The following is a 25,587-nucleotide window of genomic DNA, read 5'->3' on the forward strand; positions in this document are numbered from 1 at the left end:
AGCGAGGAACTAGGCACATCCCAGACAAGATGCAGAGGAGCAGCAGGCTGGGTGATGTGCCAACCAGTAATGAAAACCCCCTTACAAACCAGTGCTAGAACACACAGTTCAAAGTTGAGGAGCAACAGCCCTTGTCCTTAGGAGCAGGCAGAGAGCAGTCAATAGTTCCCAGGTGATGAAGCGATGCCTACAAACCTGGATAGATGCTGGACTCTGCTACTGTACCTGCAGCATCCTCGGGTGATGGCTGAGCCCATCACCGCCCAGCCCTGCTGCCTTCCCTCCCCCTGAACCAGCTGAAGCAAAACCTCCTGCTTTTCTTTATTTCTGTATTCCATAAAAAAACCAACCACCCACATAAAACAACACGGGCTTGGCCAAGAGCAACTGCTGGATGCAGCTGCTCAGTGCAACTCCAGGGACACAATAACCATCAGTGTTGGAATAAAAAGTAAACCCAAGAGCTCTCTTCCATAGTAGCAAAAGGACAGCACAAATCACAGGAGGGGAGAGGAAAAGAACAGAAAAAGGGGAAAGTTTCTCTTAAAAATATAGCTCTGTGATGAGGAAGAGGTGGTGGGGGTCAACGAGGAGGAAAGCAGTTTATGCAAGCTGGCTCTGTTCTGGTCAAACTGCCTCCTTGGGTTCAGTTCTTGTGCAACAGGTGAGCCATCACGAGTGAGGGGCAATAAACAAGTCTCTGGGCCCCAGCAGGGCAGGAGGAGGCAGAAAGTTGCACTGCTCTGCTCTAACAGTCACAGTTAAAAGAAGTTATAAATTATTATTCAAAAAAGAAAAAGAAAAAGGCTGGAATTCTCCTGATGAGCTTCCTTTTCCTCTCTGCTGTGTGATCTTCACCCATAAGTCCTTAATCACAGGGACGCGGTACCTTTGGGGAGAGGAGTTAAGAGTTAGGGATGGGGAGAAGGAGAACAGTCTTAGAGCTGAGCAGAACAAGGCAGAGTCATCTGGTCCACTTCCAGGTGCCTACACCATCACCATCTATTCCACATTACTTTTCCAAGCTCCCTGTGCTCAGCAGGGGCAGAGAGACAGTGCCAGAGGCTGCTTATCTCTGCTGATGACAGAGGACAGCAAGGTCCAGGCTGGAAATCCAGTTCTCAGCAGCTAAAGAGTTGAGGTCAAACATCCTGAGAAGCCAGCACGCTGCTGTGCGACTTTCCTTACATCGCTGTGCTCTCTGACCCTCTGACCTAAGGCCAGGCTGACTCAGTGAGCATTCAGAGGGCACATTGTCTTCCCAAGCCTGGGCCAAAGCTACTGCTATTCAGAGGTACTGACAGTCCCCACAGGCCATGTACCTTCTCACAGTCCTTCAGGCTCAGCTGTTTTCTTCTTCTAAAAAGAAAAGGGCATAAAATAAATCAGTGTCCTCACACCACAAACATAAAGGACGCAGCAAAGCCACAAGCCACAGACGCTTCTTGGCTACCATCTCTACAGGGACATACCCATTACAAAGAACATCCTGTAGTCTCCCTCTGCACCCTTTCCTAGCCCTTGGGATGGAAGGCAATAGCCTGCTAAGCTTAGAGGTCCAGTTTCTGCTGAAAACTAGATGAATAGAGTTGAAGAGCAGCACTTCCTCCTTGGGCAGATTCTCTGCCACCAGAATGCCCCTGGGTTTGACCCTTCCAGGGAAAGGGATCTTTCCTGAGTTAGCAATACAGGAACAAGCCCTTCTTTGAGCCACCCCAATCCCAACCAGCTAAAGGTCAGTGTGACTCAAGAACAGCCACAACTAACTGCAGCCTCCTCTGCCCTGCCAGCAAGGCAGCAAGGCTCTGTTCCTCTGCAGCCTGGCATGCTATCAGGATGAACATCACAAGTGCAGTTCAGAATAGCTCTCCCTGTGGTACCCCACGTCAGGGTCTTGCACGTACCTTTTTCTTCTTGTGAACCTCAGCAGAGCCATCTGCTACAGGATCCCCTTCAGAAGTCACCTTTTTGCCCTTCTTCTTTTCTTTTCCAGTCTTTTTTTCTGGGAGAGGGAAAGAAAAGTCAGTTAAGAGAGGGACTCTGGTATTGTGAGCCTCCAAGATGGAGCACAGAGTGGCAGGAGCATCTCCACTAAGTGTCTGATCAAACCTGAGCAGGATTTACAGAGCAGTAACTGGGTGAGAGCAGAGCCCTGGTACGCAGCAGCTCACCCAGGGCTGCTTCTCCAGCACCTCTGGCCCAGGGTGGTTTGATCCCACCATCCATGCACACGTGTGCACAGAATTACACAGGATTCCATTCCACCTCCTGCTGCCCACCCCCTCTGAGCAACTGCTTCAGTGCTGGAGCAGCTGGACCAGAAATCAGAGCAAGGGAAGCTGCTAACACCAGATGGACACAAGGCTCAGCTCAGCACAACTGCTCCAAGAGGCTCCAGCTCACCTGGGGCAACAGCCCACACAAGAGCTGATGGACAATGGGTCTCCTCCAAAAGGAAGGGCTGCAGCTCTGTGGAAAAGAAACCCCAGCAGATCTGGCCCACCCATTCTATCTGTCTTTTAAAGCCTACAAGATCCAACAAAGAACCAGCTCTGGTTTGCAAATGCAGTCTGCACTGCAAAGAAAACTGCCTTTGCATGAGGGCAGCAAACAGCATTACAGAGCACATGCAGGCAAGAGGGGCAGGAAATGCTCTTAACTGGCAGCAGCAAGCAGGAGGATGGAACAATCCTCCTCTTTCTCCAGGGATCTGAAAGCAGCAGTAATAGCCCCAAGTCAAATCTCTTGACTGAGCTGCTCACCACGTTGCAGCAGTGCTCAGGCAGGGCCAGGAAGGGGCAGCACTGTCACCCCGCAGGGAACAGCAGTAGATGACACAGCAGATGACAGCACAGATTTCAAGGCTGATCTTTTGAAGAGGCTGGCAGCAAGGGGCTGTGTTCAGGAAGCTCTAACACGAAGCCCTGAACACACGAACACTGGGCTGCTTCTGCCATGCCCACAGTATGGCAGGAACCTTCTGCCTGCCATCCCCAGCCACACTGCACCTTAGCTCTCTTAGTGTGTGGTGTTTGCCAGAGAGGAGCCAGGGCAGGGAGCTGGGTTAGCAGAGCTGTTCTGCATTGCAGACACAGAGCAAGCCACCACACAGAGTGCAGTGGACAGAACACAGCCCCTGTGGCTTACAACCAGTAACACCTCTCCCAGAACAGAGGTAGGAGAGCCCAGTTTGCTGTCTGCAACACAACCGGTGCTGAGCCTGCAGAAAAACACTGAAGTGAGGTGTTAAAAACCTGGCATTGGCTTTAGGTGGGCCAAGAGTGGCTGGAAAGCTGCCCACTGTAAATGGACCTGGGGGTACTGGCTGACAGCAGGCTGAATATGAGCCAGCTTGAGGTCAAGAAGGCCAACAGCATCATGGCTTGTATAAGAAATAGTGTGGCCAGCAGAGCCAGGGCAGTGATCATCCCCCTGTGCTGGCACTGGTGAGGCTGCACCTTGAATCCTGTGTTTAGTTCTGGGCTCCTCACTGCAAGAGAGACATTGAGGGGCTGGAGCGGGGCCGGAGAAGGGCAACGGAGCTGGTGCAGGGCCTGGAGCCCAAGTGTGATGGGGAACGGCTGAGGGACCTGGGGGGTTTAGTCTGGAGAAGATAAGGCTGAGGGGGGACCTGATCGCTCCCTGCAACTGCCTGACAGGAGGCTGTAATGAGGTGGGGGTCGGTCTCTTCTCTCAGGTAACAAGCAATAGGACAAGAGGAAATGGCCTCAAGTTGTGCCAGGGGAGGCTGATACTGGATATTAGGAAAAATAGTAATATGTAGATGTGGCACTTGGGGACATGGTTTAGTGCTGGGCTTGGCAGTGCTGGGTTCACAGTTGGACTTGATGATCGTAAAGGTCTTTTCCAACCTAAACACTTCTATGATTCTAGAAGGGAAGTAGGCAAGCAGGAAGCCAATTGGAAAGTGGGTGCTCCTCACAGATGCAAGAACCTATAGCAAATGCAGCCCCAGGTGCTTACTTTTAGCTCCTTTTTTCTTTTCCTTGCTGCCTGGCAGCTTCCCCAGCTCACCAGCTACTTTCTTCTTTTTCTTTTTGGGTACTTCTTCATTAGCTTGCACTTTCCCCTTCTTCTCCTTGGGCTGCCCAACGGCCCCATCCTCTTCTGGATGTTTCCGCTTGTGAGACGTTTTCTGTTTCTTGTTTTCTTTGTCTTTGCTCTTCGCCGCTTTCACAGCCTTGTCTGCTGTGGAGGAAGGCTTCTTCTTTTCCTTCTTTTCCTTTTTCTCCTTTTTCTTCTTCTTCTTCCCTTCCAGCCCTTCCACTGGGTTTTGCACTGAAGGAACTCTGGCCCCAGCGGTCTCTGTTTCAGTCTCCAAGCTTGACTCCTCTGACTGTGGGACGGAGAATGGTGCAGATGATGCTGGGGTCATTTGCGCACCTTTTGCCCCAACATCATTCTCTTTTACAGCCAGGGCTTTCTTGACTGGGGAAGGCTTGAGGCTGGCATGATCTGGCTCCGTTTTTCTTGCCACCTTCTCCGTGTTTGAGGCTCCTGTGGCTTCCTGCCCTGGAGTGGGACGGCTGCTCTCTGCAGAAACATCGACAATAAAGAGAAGACAACTCAGGGAGCATTCTTTACATAGACCACAGGGTTATTGGAGGATGGAAGCATGCATGTGAAGAGGAGCACCTGGCCCTCCCCCTCACAAGCAAATCCTGCTATAGCAGAGTCAGGAAAAGGCATCTCAGCCTGAAATCGAGTATCCGGCAAGGGAAGTGGGTGACAACAGCTGCAACAGCTTTGACTGTTGGACCTTCCACAGAAGCCATCACTACCACAGCACACCAATGTAGGCTCTCACTTTCAGGGAGAGCCCTACTCGCTCCCATTAATTGCATTAATTATTGCAGTTAAAGCAGAACTGGGAGAGGCCAAGGCACAGAGCTTCACGAAAGGGGCATTCAAGGTGGAGAGGGCTGTGCTGTGGCCAGGGGAAGCCAGCAGACGGCAGCAGCACTCCACACTGTTGGGCTCTGCAGTGGAGACATGCTGGGAGCAGGGTCCTGTCCCAGTGTCACCCTCCTGTGCCAGCACCACTTTGCTCCTCAGCCAGGCAGATTCCAGCCCTTGCCAAAGGCGACCCACCTGCTTTGTGGTTCGTAGCCACCTGGTCCACGTCTGTGTCAGAGTCACTGCTGTCACTGCCGCTGCTGCTGGAGCTGTTGGCTGGGGCTGCTTTCACAGGCGCCCTGGTGTGGGAGTTGGCAGCAGTCACGGCTGCTTTTCCTTGCCCTGCTTTGCCCACAGGCTGGAGGGGAACAGTCTTTGGTGTTTGGGGTGTTGCTGGGGTCCTGGAGGGGCCCAAATAGCCTGTGAGGAGGGACTGAAACAGCACAGACACACTGAAGAGTCACAGCAGGGCAGCCTCCTACACACCAGACATTCAGACCTTTCCCTGCTGCTAATGCTCCTATGCTCCAAGTGAAGAGCCCACCTTCGGCCACCCGCAGAGAGATCCTGCACTGTTCAGTCAACCCTGCAGAGAGGCCAGGGCTGCCACGAGAGGGGCCAGCACTGACAGACGCTGCCTGAGCTGACAGCAGCAAGAGCTGATGGCCAGGGGTTCTCCTCTTTGTTCTTGCCTAGTAAATGAGGCTTGGGGGAGGCTCCTGGCCATTAGCATGCACCCATGCACAGCTAATGCACTGCAGATGTGCTGCATGCCCCGCACGTTACTTACAAAGGGAATTTAATGGCTTGGACACGGGTTAAGTTACAAATAAATGTGGAGAAAGAAATCCTGCTGCTATTGGCACTGTGCACCAGTTCTCCTGGATTAACCCTTGCAAGGCACCACCTCCTCCCAAGCCCTTCCCCCAGGAAAAGCACCATGAGCCCAGATCCAAGGTCCTGCAGCCTGGGGAAGCATTCCAGGTTTAAAAGCTTCTCTGCACTCATCAAAAGGGCCCTGCTCACGGCACTGCACTGGGGAGCCACCGTATCTTCTCTGCTGGCAAACCCACCCAGCACCGTTTGCTGTGGCTCAGAATTCAATCCTCTCTCTGTGCTTCTTAGGAGCCAGTTACGAGACCTGAATGGATCCCATCCTGCTCAGTTACCATACCTGTGATGCTGCTGCTGCCTCCTCCTCCTCCTCTTCCTCACTGGACTCCGAGGAGGAGCTGTGGGCTGGCTGGGTCCCTCCTGGTTTCTGCAGCGAGCCTGCTGAAGGAGCAGAGTTCATCCCATTAAACCCAACACTGCTGCCTGGGGCTGAGCTCACATTCCCATCAGTTACTGCCCCCAAAAGGCCTTCTGCCCCCAAAGAAAGCAGTGTCCTTCAAAGCTGGAGAAGAAGACCTCCTCTCCAAGCACAATGTGAAGGTGACACACCTCCCACAGGGTAACAAAACACTGTCCCCACCCTGGCCTGGCCAGCAGCACTGAGAGCATCTTCTTGGGAGAACTGACCAGGCCTGGGGGGTTGCTTGGGTGCCTCCTCATCGCTGCTGTCTGAGGAACTGCTGTCCATGGGCTCCTCTGCCTGGGTGGGTGGCACAGCCTGGTTCGGGTGGGTGTGCTGTTCTGGCTTCAGGCCTGGCTTCCTCAACTTGGCCGTGGGGCTTCCCAGGAGCGGAGCAGCCTGCAGTGTGGCAGCACTGGCTGGGGGAGCTTTTCCCACAGGAACCGTTTGCTTTAGGCTAGAAGCAGTGGGGACCTAGAGAGAGGAAGATGAAATGCATCTGGAATGAGGAATAACTGCTCATGTCCATCAACTATAAGAACAAGCCCATCTGCTCTGGGCTGTGACCACCTAAGCCCTTCTTCAGCAATAGTGCTTTAGTCTGTGTCAAGGTCAGCCCATGAATCTCTCATCCAGGGCACAGAATCTCTATCTCCCCTGGCCCACAGATGAAGCAGGCAGCTGTGGCAAAGCAGACAACTCCTGACTGTACAGGGCACTGCTATCAAAAAAGAAGGAAGAAACCAACCAGCCAGGTGGGAGGCAGGAACACAAAAGGCACCAGGTGACCCTCTGCTCATCTGCCTTACCTTATGGTGTGATAACAGTGGTTAAACCAGAGCACCTCCCTTCCCCACCCTCCACACACTCCCTCAGCTGGGGACAAGGCATCAGCCTCAGACTCCAGCAGACCCATCTCCCCAGGGAAGCTCCCCACTTCAGTCTCTTCTGTCATTGCCTTTTCTGCCGCCACCTCTTCATCTGAGGAATCGCTACTTGAACTCTTGGACACTCTGATAACCGGAGGTGCAGGAGGTGCTTCTGTTCCCTTCTCTGGCGGCAGCGTGGCATTAGCCTTACCAGTCACTGCACTCGAAACCTTGGCTGCTTTGATGTTCTGCTGGGGCAGAATCTAAAATAGGTGAGAAAGAAAATCAGGACAGAGCACAACTTGCAGGGGAAAGAGACAGAAGAGACCAATCCACCACTAACTCCCGAGCCCTTCCATCATTTTCACCACAGCACCAAGGCTGTTGCATCAGCTCAGTGCCCCAAAGGCACTCATCCTGAGGGCAGGCAGGCAAAACATGATGTGATGCCTACCCACTGCAACACCAGCAAGACTGCTTTTGTAAACCCTACTTTGCGAAGTGGCCACTTGGACTCCAGGATGTTTCCTACACTCTAAAAATCACACACACTGAGAGTTAATTGGCAACAAAGACACTGACCACAAGGCAAATCTGCCTTCAGGTCCACAAGCAAGCCACAGATTGCACAGAGCACATTAATAAGAAGCAATTTTGTTGCCTCCCAATTGAAACCTCCACACTAAATGTGAAGGGGATTAAAAATAGAAGAGCCAGGGGCATGGAAATCAGACACTGACATCAAGTCCAAGACACAAATGCCAGCAGAGGAGGGAGTAGGAGCGATGAAGGAGTGCTCAGCCTCCTGGTTTGTGCTACAAGCAAGGCTACGTGAGCAGCCCTCCCTCCTCCCCAGCTCCCTGACAAGCTGGGCCTTTGTGGGCTGACATTTCCCTCACACAACATCTGGCCTTCAGCAGGGAAGGCAATGCTCTTCTGTGCCGAGAGCCGTCACTGCGACGTGAGCTCGCAGCAGTCCTGCACACAGCTCCAGTTACAGCAACTGCATTACTTTATACAGGCTTCGTCCTATAAACAGGCTTTAATCAAGCACTGCTCAGGCTGGCTGCCTGCCCAGCAGCCCTTCCCCTGGCCACAGCATCAGGCAAGCACAGGGAAGTTTCCTGGAGTGCATCTCTCAGCAAGGGTGCTGGCCAGGCAGGGGACACACGTGCAGGACAAGAAGAGCACTTGGACACTAAGCCCTAGGCTCAGAGCAGCAGCCAAGCCACCACCACGCAGGAATGGCAGCCACGTTCCTCAGTCAGTGCTTCTTCACGTGGTTTCTTTCTCAGACTCAAACTGCAGCAGAAGTGCAGAGAGACCCAAGACAGCTTCACAGTGAGGCACCTCAGCCACTGCTCTGCAGGACTGGCATGGAGACACAAAAAGATGCGACACGAAGAGATTCAGGTGAGAGAGCTGGGACTGGCTCCATGACACAGAGCAGTGCCCTCAGCACAGATATGAGGTCACCTCGCTTCTCCAAGGCAGGAGTCTGGCTCCTCCAGCTGAAAGGCAGCAGGGTCTCTGTGCTACTGCTAAAGGGAAGATCCTTCCAGCCTCCCTAGTCCTGTAGAGGGGGAGTCCAGAATGCTCCAGCCACACCACACAACCAAGGGACTGGGGAGGAACCAGAGGGAAGGTTGCCTTGGAGCTGCACAGCTCATGAGAAGACTCTGCCTGCAAGGATTTGGCTGCTTTTCCAACCTAACTCCCCGGCGCAGGGCAAAGGAGACAGAGTCACAAAGGAGGCCTGGCCTTGTGCATCTACTCATGTTCCTGCCCAAACATTCACACCCTCCACTGCTCCCTCATACTGTGAGCGTGCTGCAGCCAAGACATGTGCCCAGAGCCATGTCAGTGAGACCCAAGGATGCCACCAAGGAAACCTGATCCAGCCAGCAGGAAGGTTCCTCTCTGCACCTCTCATCTTGGGTGGGATGGTTTAGTGTGAGGTGTCCCTGCCCATGGCAGGGGGGTTGGAACTAGATGATCTTGAGGTCCTTTCCAACCCGAACTATTCTATGATTCTATGATTCTAACGACCACCTCACAAGTCCAGAGACCCACACCCAATGGGTCAGCAACTCCCTACCTGAGAAGGGGGCACCACTTCCTCCTCTGAATCTGACTCCTTGCTGGAATCATCGCTGCTCTCCACAGGAGGAGGAGCTGGGGCTGCTGCTGGAGCTGGTGCCTTCTTTATACTTGTTGGCTGTGGCACAGCATTGGTTTTCACTGCAAGGAAAGCATAAAAGATTGTCGCATCGAGAAAGAGTTGTTCTACATGGCTGAACAGAACAGGAGCTATCACACCAGGCTGGGCCATTCCACATGCAGGGGAGAAAAGGAAACCCACAGGGATGCAGGTGAGGTATCCTGGCCACTACCAGAGACTCACCAGCTTGCAGAGGCTGTGTCTGTGCTGCAGGGGCCTCCTCTTCACTGTCAGAAGTGTCACTGCTCCCACTTTCCGAGGTCTGGCTTTTCAAAGTGCTTCCTACTGCTTTAGGAGTCTGGCTCAGGTTGGGAACAGGCCTAGGCTGCTCTATTAACCTCTTAACAAAAAAGAGACACAGGCCCAGAAATGGGGAATTAGTGCAGGTATTACCCAGGAGTTTAAATGCAGTTTCAACTCAAGTTGGGTTTTATTTTACTCTTGACACAGCTGTTACTAACTCCATCCCTGGCCTGTCAAGATTGGAAGAGGCTTCAGGCAGTGCCTGGACTGAGCTGCTGAAGACACATACCTCCTTTAGCAATACGCTTTTGAACAGGAAGCCCAAGTGTGTTTTATCTCACGAGCACACAGCGTTCATAACACCAATTCCTTATTGAGCCTGAGATGCTGTCTGAACAGGAGCCTGAGCGCAGGAAAAGCACTGCAACCCCAAGATCATCATTTAAGAATGACCTTCCCCCAGCTTGGAGATTAGTGGGAGCTGGGGAGTCTTGTGCTAAATCACTTGCAAGATTCAGAGGCAGTATGAGAGAAGCTCCATTCTAGAGCTGCTGGAGTGCTCAGCATAGACACAGGGCTGACAAGCACTTGGGAACACAGAGGGCAGGCAGAGACAGACCAGTATCCACCCTGGAAACCGATCTGTCAAGAGGTCTAAGAACTGAGACATCTCCAGACAACAAAATTCTGCAACTCACTTGGGCTGTACCTTTCTAAAGCTCCCGTCAACACTGTGATGTCCCAGCATAGGCCACGAGCCAGTGCCTCGAGCAGTGTGTCAGTGCTGGGAAGCCATGACTATCAAAGCACAAGATACACAATTGCCAGGTGAGAGGATCTGTTCCCAGCTCCTCCTTTGGCTTGGGCCAAAGGCTGCAGACACAACCACTCCTGCACACTGCTGAGGACTGGTGGGGGCAGAGGGATCTGGGAACTTCACCACCACTGATACTCAAGCAGTGCTCTGCACCCACTCAGTTTACTCCACTCATGGCTCATCTATGGGCTGCTCTGCCAAAGAGTACACCATGCTTGCCAGGGCAGGCAGACCCCATCCAACCCACACATGATGGCAGCTTGCTCCAGTGCTCCATCTCCAGCCACGACACTCCTGCAAGGTGAGAGACTCCTGCCTGGCTGCATGGCCCGTGCCACCCCCTCTCCCAACACAGCCATACCCTCTCAGCCCACAGCAGAGGTCCAGGAGCACTTCAGCAGTGCCAGCTCAGCCGGGGGCTGCTCCTGGCCGGTATCTGAGAGCACCAGCCAAGCAGCTTCTCTGGAGGACACATCTTCCTGTGCTTCCTGGCACAGCCTTACCAAGGGCTGCCACTGGGGCAGTGTTTATCATCTCCAAGCCAAACACTAAACAGACAACAGCATCTGCATGTTTATCCCATTACAGAACAGCTCTCTGAACAAGCCAAGCACATTTTGACTCTGCTTAGAGAAACAGAAACCTCCACTAGCGCTTTGGAGTGGGGACTGCAAACCTCACTTGTCTGTTTTGTTTTGGTACCAGTGAGTCACTAGCTCCAGGAGAGAGGCCAGATTTGCAGTGCTGAAGAGAGAGAACTTCTTGAAGCAGACACAAGAATTCACACGCTCAAGCTTCCCTCCCTCTCGTCCCAAGCACTGCTGTGCAAGGGAGAAGTGTACAGAGATCAGAGCCCACTCACTCACTTTTAAGACCTTCATAGCAATGGGATTGGCTTCTCCCCCTACCTGGATGCAAGGCACAAAGGCTGCTTCATTTCCTAACTTAGCAAGAGATTGGGAAAGAGCTGTACAGAGGCATCCTGACACGGAAAGAACACAACAGCATCCACAGAGAAAGCACCATGAGCTTTACGCAGCCTTGGGACTCCTCAGATCTTCCTGGGGGGAGGCCAAGGTCCCTCCATCCACCTCATCTTGTCACTGCCAGATGGCTGACAGCCGTCACGTCCTATGCCATGGCCTCAGGTGGGATCAGGCCAGTGTTCTGCTGACAGACGTCAACAAAACCACCACCCACTCACCGTGTAACACGCACAGTTTAATAGCCAAGTACACTAAAGCAAATCAAGTATCTATCTCTCTATATGTAGCAAATAAGGACAATAAAGCAAATTAGAAAGATATAAGTAAAGCACAGAGGAAAATTAGCAATGCATCAAATCATTACTGCATAGAAAGAACAGAGATTAAGAAGAAACACATCACCAGTTACCACCAAATCACCACCCAGGCCCACACTTCAAGCTGGGAAGCCCTGCTGCAGCTGATGCCAGGAGTCTCAGGTAACCGGGAAAATTCCCATGCTCCGGATTCGGCTACAAGAGGATCCTGCTTTTACACCCTTAGAAAAAAAACAGACGGCTTTATGCCAGCTTATTTACTCGTGGGGCTGTGCAGTTTCTCACGACCTCCCTGTTGTCAAGTGCGAAGGTCAAAAGACAACTGCACCCTTATGTTTTCCTGCCTCTTTCCATAAGCATATATACTCTACTGAACACACTGACAAAAACATACTCTGTTTTGTCTCTCAGTCATGAGTGGGTATCAGCTCCCACCTAGGTTCCCATCCATTACAGCCAGCAGCATGGCTGAGTTCATAGAATTTGTGTTGGAGGGGACCTTAAAGTTCATCCAGCTCCAACCCCTGCCATGGGCAGGGACCCCTTCCACTGGAGCAGCTTGCTCCAAGCCCCTGTGTCCAACCTGGCCTTGAGCACTGCCAGGGATGGGGCAGCCACAGCTTCTCTGGGCACCCTGCACCAGCGCCTCAGCACCCTCACAGGGAAGAGCTTCTTCCTTATACCCAACCTAAATCTCCTGTTTAAGTTTGAGCCCAGGGAACAGCTAACAGAGGCAGGCAACTTAAGAGCCGCAGGTACTGAAGTAACTCAGAAGGGAAATCATGAGGAAATCATTTTTCCTGCTCCCTCTCCAGCCCCCTGAGCTGCCTGTGGCTCAGTGCGGTGACTCAGCGCCCGCACAACCCATCTGCCACTCCACTGGGTCCATTTGCATCATGCAGTGCTGCATGACAAGAGGGGAAACAACACTGAGCCACGTGCGCTGAGCACGCTGTAACAATCACACTCCACTGCTGCCTGTGCACCACCAGGGTATCAGCACCAGGACCAGTATCTCAGCCGTGTCACAACACAGCACAGGTACAACTGTCATCTGCACAGGAGCAAGGACAGGGCTCAGGAAGGGAAAGAGCCTCTCTCTCTGGTGGGAGATTTGGCCTGTGGTCCAAGATAAAGACTTGCAGGCACAGCTTCCACCAGTGCAGCCTTCACGGGTTTTCCTGGGATGTTAAAGACACAGGTTCCAAACACACATGTGCGTCTCATGCCCAGTCCTGGCAAGCAGAAGCTGAAGGCTGTCCATAGAGGACTTGAGTACCATCTTTGATCCAAAACATCCAGGAAAGACGAAGCAGAGCAGAATTAGCAGTTCCAAAAGAAAAGGAGCTCACAGCATCTTTAAGATCAATATAGACTGTGCCCCATCACCATCCTTCCCCATCCCCAAATAAGCAAACACCTTGTCAACTTCTTTGACTAAATATTCCTGAATCTTTCAGGGGTAAACATACCAATTAAGCAGTTCAATTTAAGCATGATGTTCATTTTAATTGTGCTAATCCACCCCCACGGGGAAAAATGAAGCAGCTTCCAACGCTCTGTATCTGTTTGGATCTTGCACAGAAGCCAGAGGAAGTTGCAGGATACAGTAAGTCAGTGGTTAGCATATGCCCAAGTAGCAGATGGTGAGGATGAGCTAAGAAGAGTTTGACTAGGAGGACAGGACTGTGGACACAGCTAAGCCTAATGGTTTATCTTCAGGCTTCACTCGTGGTCTCTGCCTGTAGGCTACTTATATGTGAAGAAACAGCCTGTCTGGCAAAAATAGAGCTTCCTCGATGACAAGCTCTTCCTTGCTGACTGTAGCTCTTGAGAGGTAATCACCAGTCTGCAAGAGGGAAGATGCTGAAGTGGTTAAATAACCATTGGCAAGACAGCTACCTGCTGCTGCCAGCTTCCAGTCAATACTTGGGAGAAAGAAACCTACCCCAGCACATCCTTCACCTAAAACTCTAACGTGGATGAGTCTTGATAGTCTTGCAGTAGGACCCCATGGCACAGCTATCAGAATAGCTGCTCCTGCCACCCAGAACTGAATCTTCACATAGAATCACGCAGGAAGAGAGCAGCACAGAGCCAACTGTTAAGAGTTCCATCCCCCTCCACCCACCTTAGCAGACCAAGGCTATGAAGACAAAAATGCAGAGCCTCTCTGACTCCTGCCTGTCAATAGTGAAAGGATGTGGTGACAAAGAGCCTCCTTGCTAGGACACGTGAGCCTCTGCCCCCGGCTTCCCTTCCTCCCTTGCAGATAATAGCTGCCATCTCCAAAATGCTGCTCTCAGGGCAGTTTCTGCAGGGCCCTGCAGCTCAGAGTCAATGCAGAATGCCTCTGTACAACATGCCTGAGGATGCTCTCAGAAAGGGATTTGCTTCTTTATAAGTTCAGCCACCTGAGTCCAGACTTAAGTTCATGGTCCTTCTCTCAAGAGAGGTCCTAAACAAATCCTCCCAGGAGAGCCAAGACCAAGCTGTCTGTGACCCCACACAACGGTTACAGAGGGACATTCTGAGAGGCAAAGCATGAGTGAAACAGTTGGTATCAAAAAGGTTACCCCCCCTCTAGTTTCCAAGTAGAAAGAAAGATCTTCCTCTCCGAGGGACAGAGATACAACATAGGGACAGAGATACAGCATGCTGCTGGTGTTTTAAGGAGATCAGTAGCATCATTTTAAAGGATAAACAATTTTTTTGCATATCCCATCCCTTGGCACTGACTTGAACACAATATTACCTACCTTCTGGCTGATAGGCACAGGATGATCCTCCTCTTCGCTGCCTGAGGAGTCAGTGCTCTCCACTGGCTTTGCACTTTCAGCAGGCTTTGTGGGAGCAGCAGTCCTTGCCGGTGTGGTTTTGGCCTGCTTTGGCACTGCTGGCTTTGGTGTTGGCTTCCCTTGGGAGAGGGGAAGTGTTTTTCCTGGAGCTGCTTTGCCGGAGAGCGATGCTGCCGGTGTAGGTTTCACTGGGGATGGGACGGCTTGGGAGGATTTTGGAGGTGGCTTTGTCTGGACAAGACAAGAACAGTGAAAGAAGACAAATACCACAGCAGCATAATTCATTTTGCTCACACTGTAATCAAGGGAAGAGATTTCAGAGCCCCCTGGGATAGGTGAATGTTAAAGGAAGATTAGCAACTGGCAGGACACAAGGCATCCTTTCATCTAGCTGTGTGGGGATAGTCTCCCAGGATGAGAAAGCAAGAGCAGGAATTCTCCATCAGCCTGTGATACTACCAGTCCCCTCCAGTGAGGTGCATTGCGGCACATTGCACTCTTCACAGTGGGGAAGCTGAGCTGTGCTTCAGTTTGACAAATTAGACACTATTTATTGCAATTTACAGCTGGGAGGCAAATTCAACCATGACAATTTGCCTCTTCAGGTGGCAAAAGAATTGCTGTGGCTTTTTTATTTAAAATACTGACAGATCTTTTTTTGTTATTATTTTTAAGAAGGGAACAATGGCTTGAATAGAACTCAGAGCAAAAACATGCAGGTGCCTTTAAACATCCCCTGCCTCTTGCCTCCCACCCCAGTATGACCTTGCTACACACTGCATGCATTTACAGTTCCTTTTCACTGTAATTCCTGGCCCTGGAGGGGCACGCAAAGAGAGACAAAAGTTGACAGACGCACCTGGGTTACTGATGGAAGTTCCTCATCTTCACTGTCTGATGAGTCGCTGCTCTCTGATGTGTCATCGGGCTTTGCAGCCCCAGAAACCGTTGCAGGAACCGTTGTGGGTGCAGGTTTGGCCTGGGTTGGTGCCACTGCTGTCTGCCTCACTGCAGTCTTCTTGAGCGATGCTGGAGTAGCTGGTACACTTTTCACAGGCCCTGCATTAACCGGCACTGTTTTCACAGCTGTTTTTGTCTGGCAACAGGGGGAACAACAGGGAATCACAGCATTAACGTCTCAGAAGAAACCCATTGAGAGCTGTAACTGCATGGAATCTGTTTTAAAGAAGGCTACCTTGCTAATTTGACCAGGACAGGCTTGTTCAGATCCACAGCCTGGTGTGTATCTGAAGCAAACCACTTTCTCCATGGATTGCCTGACTATATCTATGGAGTTACATACCAATCACCTCCTACAGACCAAATGATCGCCCTCAACTTCAGGCACTAAGAAGAATGGTGACAATGGTTGATGCTGGCAGGGGTTAGTGGGACTCTCAGTCACACCGCATGTTTCTTTGGCTTTGGAGATCCCACACACCCAGAGAAGGGGGAGTCGTTAGAATACAGCATTGCAGCATGTCCTCTCTACTTCAAGGCAAGGGAAGTGATTTCCTGGAGACAAGGAACCTGGCCTGGAGGGGTTACCTGGACCACTGGAGTTGCAAGCTCCTCCTCCTCAGATGTCTCATCACTTGATTCCTCACTGCTACTCTCAGCAGCCCCAGCTGCCTGCTTTGCCTCTGAAACACAAGCAAGGAGATGTCACAGATGCTGCCTGCTCTGAGCTCCCCGAGCGTGATGCTAATGTGGCTTTTGAAGTCAGGAAAACAAAACATGACACAGAGAGAACTAAGGGGATTTGCAGGGAAGAGGGCCTAGCCCTGCTGAAAGCATCAGTGGCCTGCTGGGAACAGCTTCTGAGACAAACACTGGCCCACAAACACCTCCCCTCTGTGCAGGCAAAGACGGGAAATCCTTCCTGGCCGTGCTCTGACCCTACAGGAGCTGCCCAGCCACACACAGCTCCCTGCAGAGGTACCTAGCATGGCTGGAGCTCCTGTGGAAAAGAGCCAAGAGAAGGACCATTTTCAAAGCTTCTCCCAACACACACACTTCAAAGCAGTAAGATTTCCCTCAAGACCTCAAAACCGAAAAGCAATCACTTTACAAGTGGGAATATAAAGAGGAGATGCTGCAGTGCCCTTCCCAAAAGCTCAAAGCATCTGCAATGTTAGTACTGCATCTCCTCCAGATACGCTATGCTTTTATCCAACCCCATAGTGCTGGGTGCTGCCAGACAGACATCTCAGCACAGAATCTGCTGCTTGAAATGGGAGCAGGCAGGCTGGCTTCATCCCACAGAGCTCCGGAGCTGGCTCTTCTGCAGTATTCTCACAGCCTCCCTTAGGAGCAAGCACCTCTCTGAGCTTTCCAGCACGGGAGCTGAAAGCACAGCTCAGACCTGATTCCGTGCAGGAGCACACATGCATCTACCACACTCCGCTGGCTCCTTACCCACTCTGGGAGCTGGGCCCTTTGCAGCCGGTGCCTCTTTTTCCTCATCACTCTCTGAGGAGGAGCTGCTGCTGGAGCTTTCTCGTGCTTTGGTCGATACCGGTGGTTTGCTCTGACCTACTGTGGTCGTGGCTGTTGTGGCATGCCCAGGTTTCCCAGGCCCAGGCAGTTTCTGCCCAGCTTTGGCTGGAGATGCAGCTGGTGCATTGGGCTGCTGCTTGTTTGAGACCACAGTTCTGTTTGCAGCAGAGGGCACAGCTGTTTTGCCTGCCGGGGCAGTGGGTATGTTCAGAGAGTGCAAGGAGTTGGTGGCAGCTTTGCCACTCACCACAGCTGGTGGCACCTACAGGGAACAGAAGAAAGTAGAAGCCTGTAAACAGACAAGGGGCTAAGCTGGACACAACATATCTTAAAGAACAACCTGGCAGCCAGGCAAGCCATAGAGCTCTTCAGGGAAGCACCTGGGGGACAGATCTAATAGAAGGATTATGCCAGCATAGGAGGGTTATTTAAATATGAATTCCAGCCCGCAATTCTACACATCCTAATGAGCCTGGGATAGTCCTGACTCCAGAGTACTATCAGCCTTCAAAGCCAAGAGAATTGCCTTACCACAACTGCACCTTTTCCAGCTGGTGTCTCCTCTTCTGATGAGGAGTCATCCTCTTCACTGCTTTCTACATTCACTCCCGAGTTGGTGGCCAGGGGAAGGCTGACTGCTGAATGGGAGAGAGCCACAGAGACATCCTGTGAGTGCACCTCTTGCATCAGGATGGCCCCTGGTTTGCAGGGAGGGCAGGGTCCCATCTCCACACCTGCCCCAACACCACCACCACTGTCCTTGCAACAGGAAAGTGTTTCTCTCCTCCATCCCATCCTTCCCAGCACCAAGACAAGGAACCTGCCCAGATCTGAATGTTCCCAAGGACTGGTCTACAGCAGCTGAGACCGAGCCAAAACATATCACATACATGGGGTTTTGTTACACTACATGAGCCACATCAGCTACACCAGGGATCTATTCCAACCTCAAGACAGAGGCTTTCCAACTAATAAGTTCTTCCTTCATCCATCAATCAGGCCTGCTTTTCCTGGCCCACAAACACCTGAGACCAACCAGAAGGTGCCCCACAGTGGGCAGCATTAGGTTCCCAATGCTTCATTCAAGCTGCAACACCCATCCCTCCCCAGTGAATTGCAACAGATTTCTCCTAGCTCCAGCAGATATCTGTGCTCCCAGAAACTCCACATGAGAAGGAGGTGCTAAACTAGTTAAACACAAGGGAATAGCCACCACTTTATAAGCATTTTCTCTATCCAAGCAAGTCTGCCTGTTCCTACACAAGCCTCCAATCCCACTCTGTCAGTTCCAGGGAGGTGAAATGCTCCTACCATTTGCAGCTTTTGCCTTCTCTTTCTCATCCTCTTCTTTGTCTGAGCTCTCAGAGCTGCTCACGGGATCAGGAACTCTGATCTTTTCTGGGATGGCTTCTTCATCATCACTCACCTTTCTTCTCCTGGAATTTGAGGGAGTTCTGAAGGAACAGAATTTGCATCAGAACGGGGAAAAAGATGTCTTAAAAAGAATAAAATACAATTATCATAGAATCATAGAATAGTTCGGGTTGGAAAGGACCTCAAGATCATTCAGTTCCAACCCCCCTGCCATGGGCAGGGACACCTCTCACTAAACCATCTCGCACAAGGTTTCGTCCAACATGGCCTTGAACACCGCCAGGGATGGAGCACTCACAACCTCCCTGGGCAACCCATTCCAGTGTCTCACCACCCTAACAGGAAAGAATTTCCTCCTTAGATCCAATCTAGACTTCCCCTGTTTCAGTTTTAACCCATTACCCCTTGACCTGTCACTGCAGTCCCTGATGAAGAGTCCCTCCCCAGCATCCCTATAGGCCCCCTTCAGATACTGGAAGGCTGCTCTGAGGTCTCCACGCAGCTTCTCTTCTCCAGGCTGAACAGCCCCAGCCTTCTCAGCCTGTCTTCATACGGGAGGTGCTCCAGTCCCTGATCATCCTCCTGGCCTCCTCTGGACTTGTTCCAGCAGTTCCATGTCCTTTTTATGTCGAGGACACCAGAACTGCACACAATGCTCCAGGTGAGGTCTCACAAGAGCAGAGTAGAGGGGCAGGATCACCTCCTTCGCCCTGCTGGTCACGCTCCTTTTGATGCAGCCCAGGATACGGTTGGCTTTCTGGGCTGCGAGCACACACTGAAGCCGGCTCATGTTCATTTTCTCATCGAAGCACCCCCAAGTCCTTCTCTGCAGGGCTGTTCTGAATCTCTTCTCTGCCCAGTCTGTAGCTGTGCCTGGGATTGCTCCTACCCAGGTGTAGGACCTTGCACTTGTCATGGTTGAACTTCATAAGGTTGGCATCAGCCCACCTCACAAGCGTGTCAAGGTCCCTCTGGATGGCATCCCTTCCCTCCAGCGTATCAACCGGACCACACAGCTTGGTGTCATCGGCAAACTTGCTGAGGGCACACTCAATCCCACTGCCCATGTCAGCAATGAAGATGTTGAAAAAGACTGGTCCCAACACCGATCCCTGAGGGACACCACTCGTTACCGGTCTCCAGCCAGACATTGAGACACCGACCACAACTCTTTGTGTGCGGCCGTCCAGCCAGTTCTTTATCCACTGAGTGGTCCATCCATCAAATTGATACCTCTCCAATTTAGAGAGAAGGATGTCGTGCGGGACAGTGTCAAACACTCTGCACAAGTCCAGGTAGATGACATCAACTGCTTTATCCTTGTCCATCAATTCTGCAGCCCCATCATAGAAGGCCACCAAATTGGTCAGGCAGGATTTCCCCGTAGTGAAGCCATGCTGGCTGTCACCAAGCACCTTGTTGTTTTTCATGTGCCGTAGGATGCCTTCCAGGAGAATCTGCTCCAAGATGTTGCCAGGCACAGAGGTGAGACTGACTGGTCTGTAATTCCCCGGGTCTTCCATTCTCCCCTTCCTGAAAATGGGGGTTATATTTCCCTTTTTCCAGTTGTCGGGAACTTCACCTGACTGCCATGAGTTTTCAAATATGACGGCCAGTGGCTTAGCAACTTCATTCGCCAGCTCCTTCAGGACCCGCGGATGGATTCCATCAGGTCCCACAGACTTGTGCGCGTTCAGATTTTTAAGATGGTCTCAAACCAGATCCTCTCCTACAGTGGGCCCAAGGTCTTCATTCTCACAGCCCCTGCGTCTGCCTTCTAAGAACTGGGTGGTGCAGTCAGAGCCTTTGCCAGTGAAGACCGAGGCAAAGAAGTTATTCAGAACCTCAGCCTTCTCCAAATCCTGTGTAGCCAGTTCTCCTGAGAGCTTCCTCGGGGGGCCTACGTTGTCCCTAGTCTGTTTTTTTTTTGCTACGTACCTGTAGAATCCCTTCCTATTATCCTTAACATCCCTGGCCAAGTTTAATTCTAACTGGGCCTTAGCCTTCTGAACCTAGTCCCTAGCTTCCCAGACAACATCCCTGTACTCTACTCAGGCTGCTTGTCCTTGCTTCCACTTTTTATAAGCCTCTTTTTTCTTTTGAATTTTCCTCAGCAGCTCCTTATCCATCCAAGGAGGTCTCCTGGCCCTCCTGCTGCACTTCCTTCTAGTTGGGATGCAGCACTCCTGAGCTTGCAGCAGGTGATCCTTGAATATCTACCAACAGTCTTGGGCCCCCCTGCCCTCCAGGGCTATATCCCATGGTACCTTACTAAGCAGGCTCCTGAAGAGGCCAAAGTCTGCTCTTTTGAAGTCCAGGGCAGTGAGCTTGCTGCATGCTCTTCTCACTCTCCTGGGGGTCTCAAATTCGACCATCTCATGATTGCTGCATCCAAGGCTGCCCTGGAGCATCACATTCTCAATGAGCCCTTCCCTGTTGGTGAGCACGAGGTCAAGCATGGCACCTCTCCTTGTCGGCTCCTCTATTACTTGCAGAAGGAAATTGTCTTCCACACAATCGAGGAACCTCCTGGATTGCTTGTGCTGGGCAGTACCGTCATTCCAACAGATCTCAGGGTGGTTGAAGTCACCCATGAGAACAAGGGCCTGCGAGCGTGAGGCTTTTCCTATCTGTCTATAGAGTGCTCCATCCGCAGGTTCTCCTTGATCAGGCGGCCTGTAACAGATCCCCACAGTAATGTCTTCCATGGCTGTTTTCCCTTTAACCCTGACCCACAAACTCTCTGTAAACTGCTCACCTGTCCCCAGACAGAGTTCCATACTCTCCAGCCTATCCCTAACATAAAGGGCAACTCCCCGCTCCCCGCCTGCCGGGCCTGTCTTTTCTAAAGAGCCTGTAACCTTCCATTCCAACACTCCAGTCATAGGAGCCATCCCACCATGTTTCTGTGATGCCTATTATATCATACCCCCATAGACGTGCACACATCTAATTCCTCTTGCCTGTTCCCCATGCTACGGGCGTTTGTATAGAGGCAACTGAGCCGAGCTCCAATTGAAGCCGGCTCGTTGGCTGGAGCAGCTGGAATATATCCACATTGCTCCGAGCATTTATTATAGGTGCTGGCAACTGACTGGGTGTGTTGGGATGGAATGATGCCCCCCTCCCCCAACACATCTAGTTTAAAGCCTCCTTGAGCAGTCTGGCAAGCCTCCTACCAAAACTGCTCTTCCCTTCTTTATCATCAGACCAGCTCCACCAGCCCCCAGTAGACCTGGCAGGCTCCAGGATAAGGACAATCAGTGTCATTCCTCTACAGCTCCTAAAGGGGTGGGAAAAATACTTCTCTAATCTGCAAGGGACAACCCCAGTCTTCCTCAGGCAACTCTTGAGAGCAACATATCCCCTGCAATACTCAGAGGAGATACTGTACATGTTTCCCCCTGTGTCCTAAGCACACTGTTTCACACTTCATCAGAGAAGTAAAAATGTGTATGGTCAGGCTGGTTCTCACAACAGAGCAAAAGCATCCTACACAACAAATTCCTTCTACAGGAGGCAGCTACAGCCAGACAGTAAGCGCAACCCCAGGGTTAGGACAATGAGTGCCAAAGTAAGTCTGAAGGCTGTAAAAGCCTTATTTTATTTGTTCATCTGACTTAGAAACAAGATTAGTTTAACAATTTGGCCAGTAAAGACTGTGCTTACTAGAGTGTTTCAGTAGCAGAGCTGTAAGAGCAAGTTTTCTGCAAGCAGGCAAAGCCAAGGGCACATTTGCTGTTACAAAGTCCTGTTCACTACTCTTAACAATTTAAAAGAACAGGGCAAGCCATGCAGGCAGCTCTGACCCTACAAACCCTTCCCGATTCAGCAGCAGCTGATAACACAACAGGGACTACAGTGAGAATCTGTTGTGGGTGACCAGGAGCTCAGGGATACTGTGTGAGGACAAACAGCAGTGCCCCAAGACACTTGCTAGAGGGAGGAACTGCAAGCCTATTTCTACACTGCTACATCCTCACCTAGATCCAGCCTTTCTCCTGCTCAACAAAACCATGGAGACACAAGAGCTGAGGCAGTACCAAGGCATGAGGTGTTCTAGCAAAAGACATCTTTGAAGCGAACATCTGCTTCCTGAGGCTGCTGACATGGCAGCCCTGAGGAGCATCTTCGTTCCAGCGCTTGTCAGTACAGGCACAGAAGCCCAGCTCCAGACAACCCAGCTCTGTGGCTGCCACCAGTGTCAGACCAAAGCCAGTGGTGCACAGGGTGAGTGCAAACATCACTGCACTCCACAGGGGAGGTGCTGCAGACCTTCACGTGGGGTCCTCACTGGAATAACTACACAGGAAGGTGCTGGGCTGAACATGTAAGGACTTGGGACCAAGAGACTTCTTCTGAGTCAGCAGATACATGGTCTATGCTAAGCTTTAAGATCCTGTAAGAACTCTGGCATTTCAGCATCTGCTCTAATTCCCTGCTCTCGGGTCAACATTCCTGCAAAGCACGTGGCTTTAAAACGAAAGTGAAACAGAACTGGGGGAAAGATTTCTGCCACTAAAGCATGAATTCTGAGCCCCACAATACTTCAGTATTAACCTCAACCAGCAAGAGCAGCATCGGCTGCTCAAAACTAGAGTGTAACAACTTATCCCCAAGCTCAGACTGCTGAGCACGGTTACCATCCGAAACACTCTGACAACAGGAAATTCTAGCGGATAAACCTCACACGTGCCATGCAGTCTGGACGTTAACACCGCCTGGAATTTATCCCGTTGGCATTTCTCCCTTCGACTTACTTTTCCCAGTGGGTAAAGATGTCCTCGAGAGAGGCCGAGAGGGAAGGGAGCAGCTTCTGTGAAAGCAGAGGGAACACGAGTCAGGCACCAGCGCCGAGTCAGGCTGACACCGGACAGCAGCACGGACAGCCGCGGCCCCTCCCGCATCCCCGGGATAACGGGACCATGTCCTCCCCGCACACACTCCCCCAGCAACACCCCGCTCCCCACCAGCGGCCCGGCCCCCTGCTCCGGGAGCCGCCTCCCTAGGCAGCACCGGCGGAACGTCCCCTGCTCAACACGTGCTCGGGACGGCTTTAACCGGCGGGCCGCGGGCCCCAGGCCTTCTCCCCGGAAGCCACTCGGGGCCGGGACAACACACGGGGCCAGCGGGAAGCGGCACAGAGCTGAGCGCCCAGGGCGCGCCGGCCTCCGCAGCGAGGGCGCAAAGCGGGCCCGGTGAGGGAGGAAGGGGGGACCCAGGCCCTCTGAAGGCCGTCACCCCCCTCAGCCCCGGTGCGGGTGCCCCCGGTGCGGGTTACCTGCCCGGTCTGCGCCTGCAGCTCCCGGGCCGCCCGGGCGAACCCGCCGCGGAGCAGGTGCTGGTGGATGAGGGCCAACAGCTCCAAAGCCCCACGCCTGTCTGCCGCCATGGCGCGGCCTGCGGGCGCCGCGTGCTGCGCGCCCGGCACGTCACAGCCGCTTCCGCCGCGCTTCCCGATGGGAGTTGTAGTGCGGGGTGGGGAGGATGGGCATAGAGGCGCGCATGGGGGCTAAATCGCTGCGTCCGCGGTGGGCAATGGGGGCTGAGAGGCGTAACGGGGGACAGGCCGCTAACAGCGGGGTGGGAAGGGCTGTGGGTGCTTCAGCCCCATCCCTGGCAGTGCTCAAGGCCAGGTTGGACGCAGGGGCTTGGAGCAAGCTGCTCCAGTGGAAGGGGTCCCTGTCCGTGGCAGGGGCTGGAGCTGGATGAGCTTTATGGTCCCTTCCAACCCAAACCAGGCTGTGATTCATGGGTCTGTAGCATCCGCTCAGTTTTCCTGCTCGGAAGGCAGGGGCTTCACTCTTACCACACTCTCTCAAGGCCGTTGTAGTGCTGGGAGAATATGGAGCCGATCAGGCAATTTCGGGGCTAAGCCAAGCAAATTGAGAAAGGGACAAGGAGCTGCTGACGCAGAGCAGCTGCTGGAAAGGGGCTGCCCCGTCACCACCCTGCTCCACACTGACACTCTCCAGGAGCAACCTGGCTCCCTGCACTTCGGCAGGGGTTTATTTTCGGGAGGTTCAATAACGTCTGTGGTGCGCCCATCGCTTGCTGAGATACGGCCCCTTTGTTTGTATTTATAGGCAAGTTAAATATAAACCTGGCCCGGCTCCAGCTGGCTCTTGCACCTTTGACACCAGCATCACCCAGAGCTGCAGAGCCGCTGCCCGGGTGGCAGCTTTACAGCTCCTGTGGAATGAATCACAGCCCTGGCTGGGGCTGGCACAAGCAGCCATTGATGCTTGGTGTTCATGTGGCTGCAGCACACTCCACAGCGGGGTGGCTGCCCCGCGGCTGTGTCCCAGGGTGACTGCTGATGCTCTGAGATGACCCAAGGTGCAAGGCCTGGTTTGGAGACCTGGATCTCCTAACCCAAGGGGAAGAGCCAGGTAAAGCAGCCTGGGACAGAGCAGTGAAGGGTGGGTGTCTCTTGGAGAAGCTGGCCTCTGATAGTGAGGTTGGGTGGAGATTCAGCCTCCTTGGTCCACAAAGGGCGCTGCCCGCTGCAGATATGTGGATGGACAGATTTAGATGTACTTTGGTGCAGTTTGGAATGGTTTTATACCTCCGGGAACCCCTCGGTTTGCTTTATTAAAACCCCATTCATGTCTCTGCTTGTTCCCACCAGCATCCTTGTGATTACAGGAGGCACTGCCCAGACCTCAGCTAAAAAAGAGGCAGAGGGTCCTTCCTGAGCAATGGAGCTCTCCAGACAAATGCTGCACAATTCAAGGATCCCTGCGTGGTGCAGGGAAGTGCAGCAGTGCTGTTTCTCTTGGTCTGAATGGAGGATGGGTGGGAGGAAGGCTGGAGGGTGGCAGGTCACCAGAGCAGCAAGCCACCGAGATGCCAGCAGGGTGATGAAGGAGGGTGAGAACATCCCGACAGCCCTCAGGGTAGGACGACACAGGCAGATCCCTCAGCTCACTTTACAGGAGAGGGGAGCAAAGTCTGTGGTAGCGGTGCCCTGGGTCCTTGTTGGAAGTGTTCTCCCAGGACAGCTTTTCCAGGGCTCTCCATTATGCCAAGAGAAGATGCTCTGCAGGGTGCCTGGGGAAATGGGGTGCATTAGTTCCCCAGACATAAGAATACCAACAAGCCCCTGCTCTGCTGCATTTCGAGGCCTCTCCTCTCCCTTGGCTCAGAACTCACATGCACTAGAAAGCATAAATGGTTTGGTTTTGACCAGTTTCAGTAAAACATGGAAGGAAAACTATAGATGAGCATAGATGGGAGAAAACACATTCAG

At 52.4% G+C, this 25,587-nt stretch overlaps 1 protein-coding gene across 4 annotated transcripts; it reads right to left on the reverse strand.

The window, feature by feature from the left end:
- Positions 1 to 309: 309 nt before the first annotated feature.
- TCOF1 (treacle ribosome biogenesis factor 1) lies at positions 310 to 23,777 on the reverse strand. 4 transcript variants are annotated; one of them, XM_065690997.1, is made up of 18 exons: positions 23,617 to 23,777; positions 23,096 to 23,151; positions 18,273 to 18,415; positions 17,493 to 17,599; positions 16,881 to 17,223; positions 16,011 to 16,105; positions 15,322 to 15,558; positions 14,424 to 14,693; positions 9,485 to 9,641; positions 9,179 to 9,321; positions 7,185 to 7,343; positions 6,439 to 6,685; positions 6,092 to 6,192; positions 5,113 to 5,350; positions 3,985 to 4,554; positions 1,905 to 2,002; positions 1,323 to 1,359; positions 310 to 889 (listed from the first exon to the last, which is right to left on the reverse strand). In XM_065690997.1, the coding sequence occupies exons 1-17, from the start codon at positions 23,725 to 23,727 to the stop codon at positions 1,327 to 1,329; spliced, it is 3,108 nt and encodes a 1,035-aa protein (XP_065547069.1). In that variant the 5' UTR covers positions 23,728 to 23,777; the 3' UTR covers positions 310 to 889; positions 1,323 to 1,326. The 4 variants fall into 4 exon arrangements, with proteins under 4 accessions (XP_065547069.1, XP_065547066.1, XP_065547065.1 ...); XM_065690994.1 differs by having other exon boundaries at positions 6,092 to 6,189; positions 7,170 to 7,343; XM_065690993.1 differs by having other exon boundaries at positions 7,170 to 7,343.
- Positions 23,778 to 25,587: the final 1,810 nt, after the last annotated feature.

The sequence above is a fragment of the Lathamus discolor genome, chromosome 10, assembly GCF_037157495.1.
Source record: "Lathamus discolor isolate bLatDis1 chromosome 10, bLatDis1.hap1, whole genome shotgun sequence".
NCBI lineage: Eukaryota > Metazoa > Chordata > Aves > Psittaciformes > Psittacidae > Lathamus > Lathamus discolor.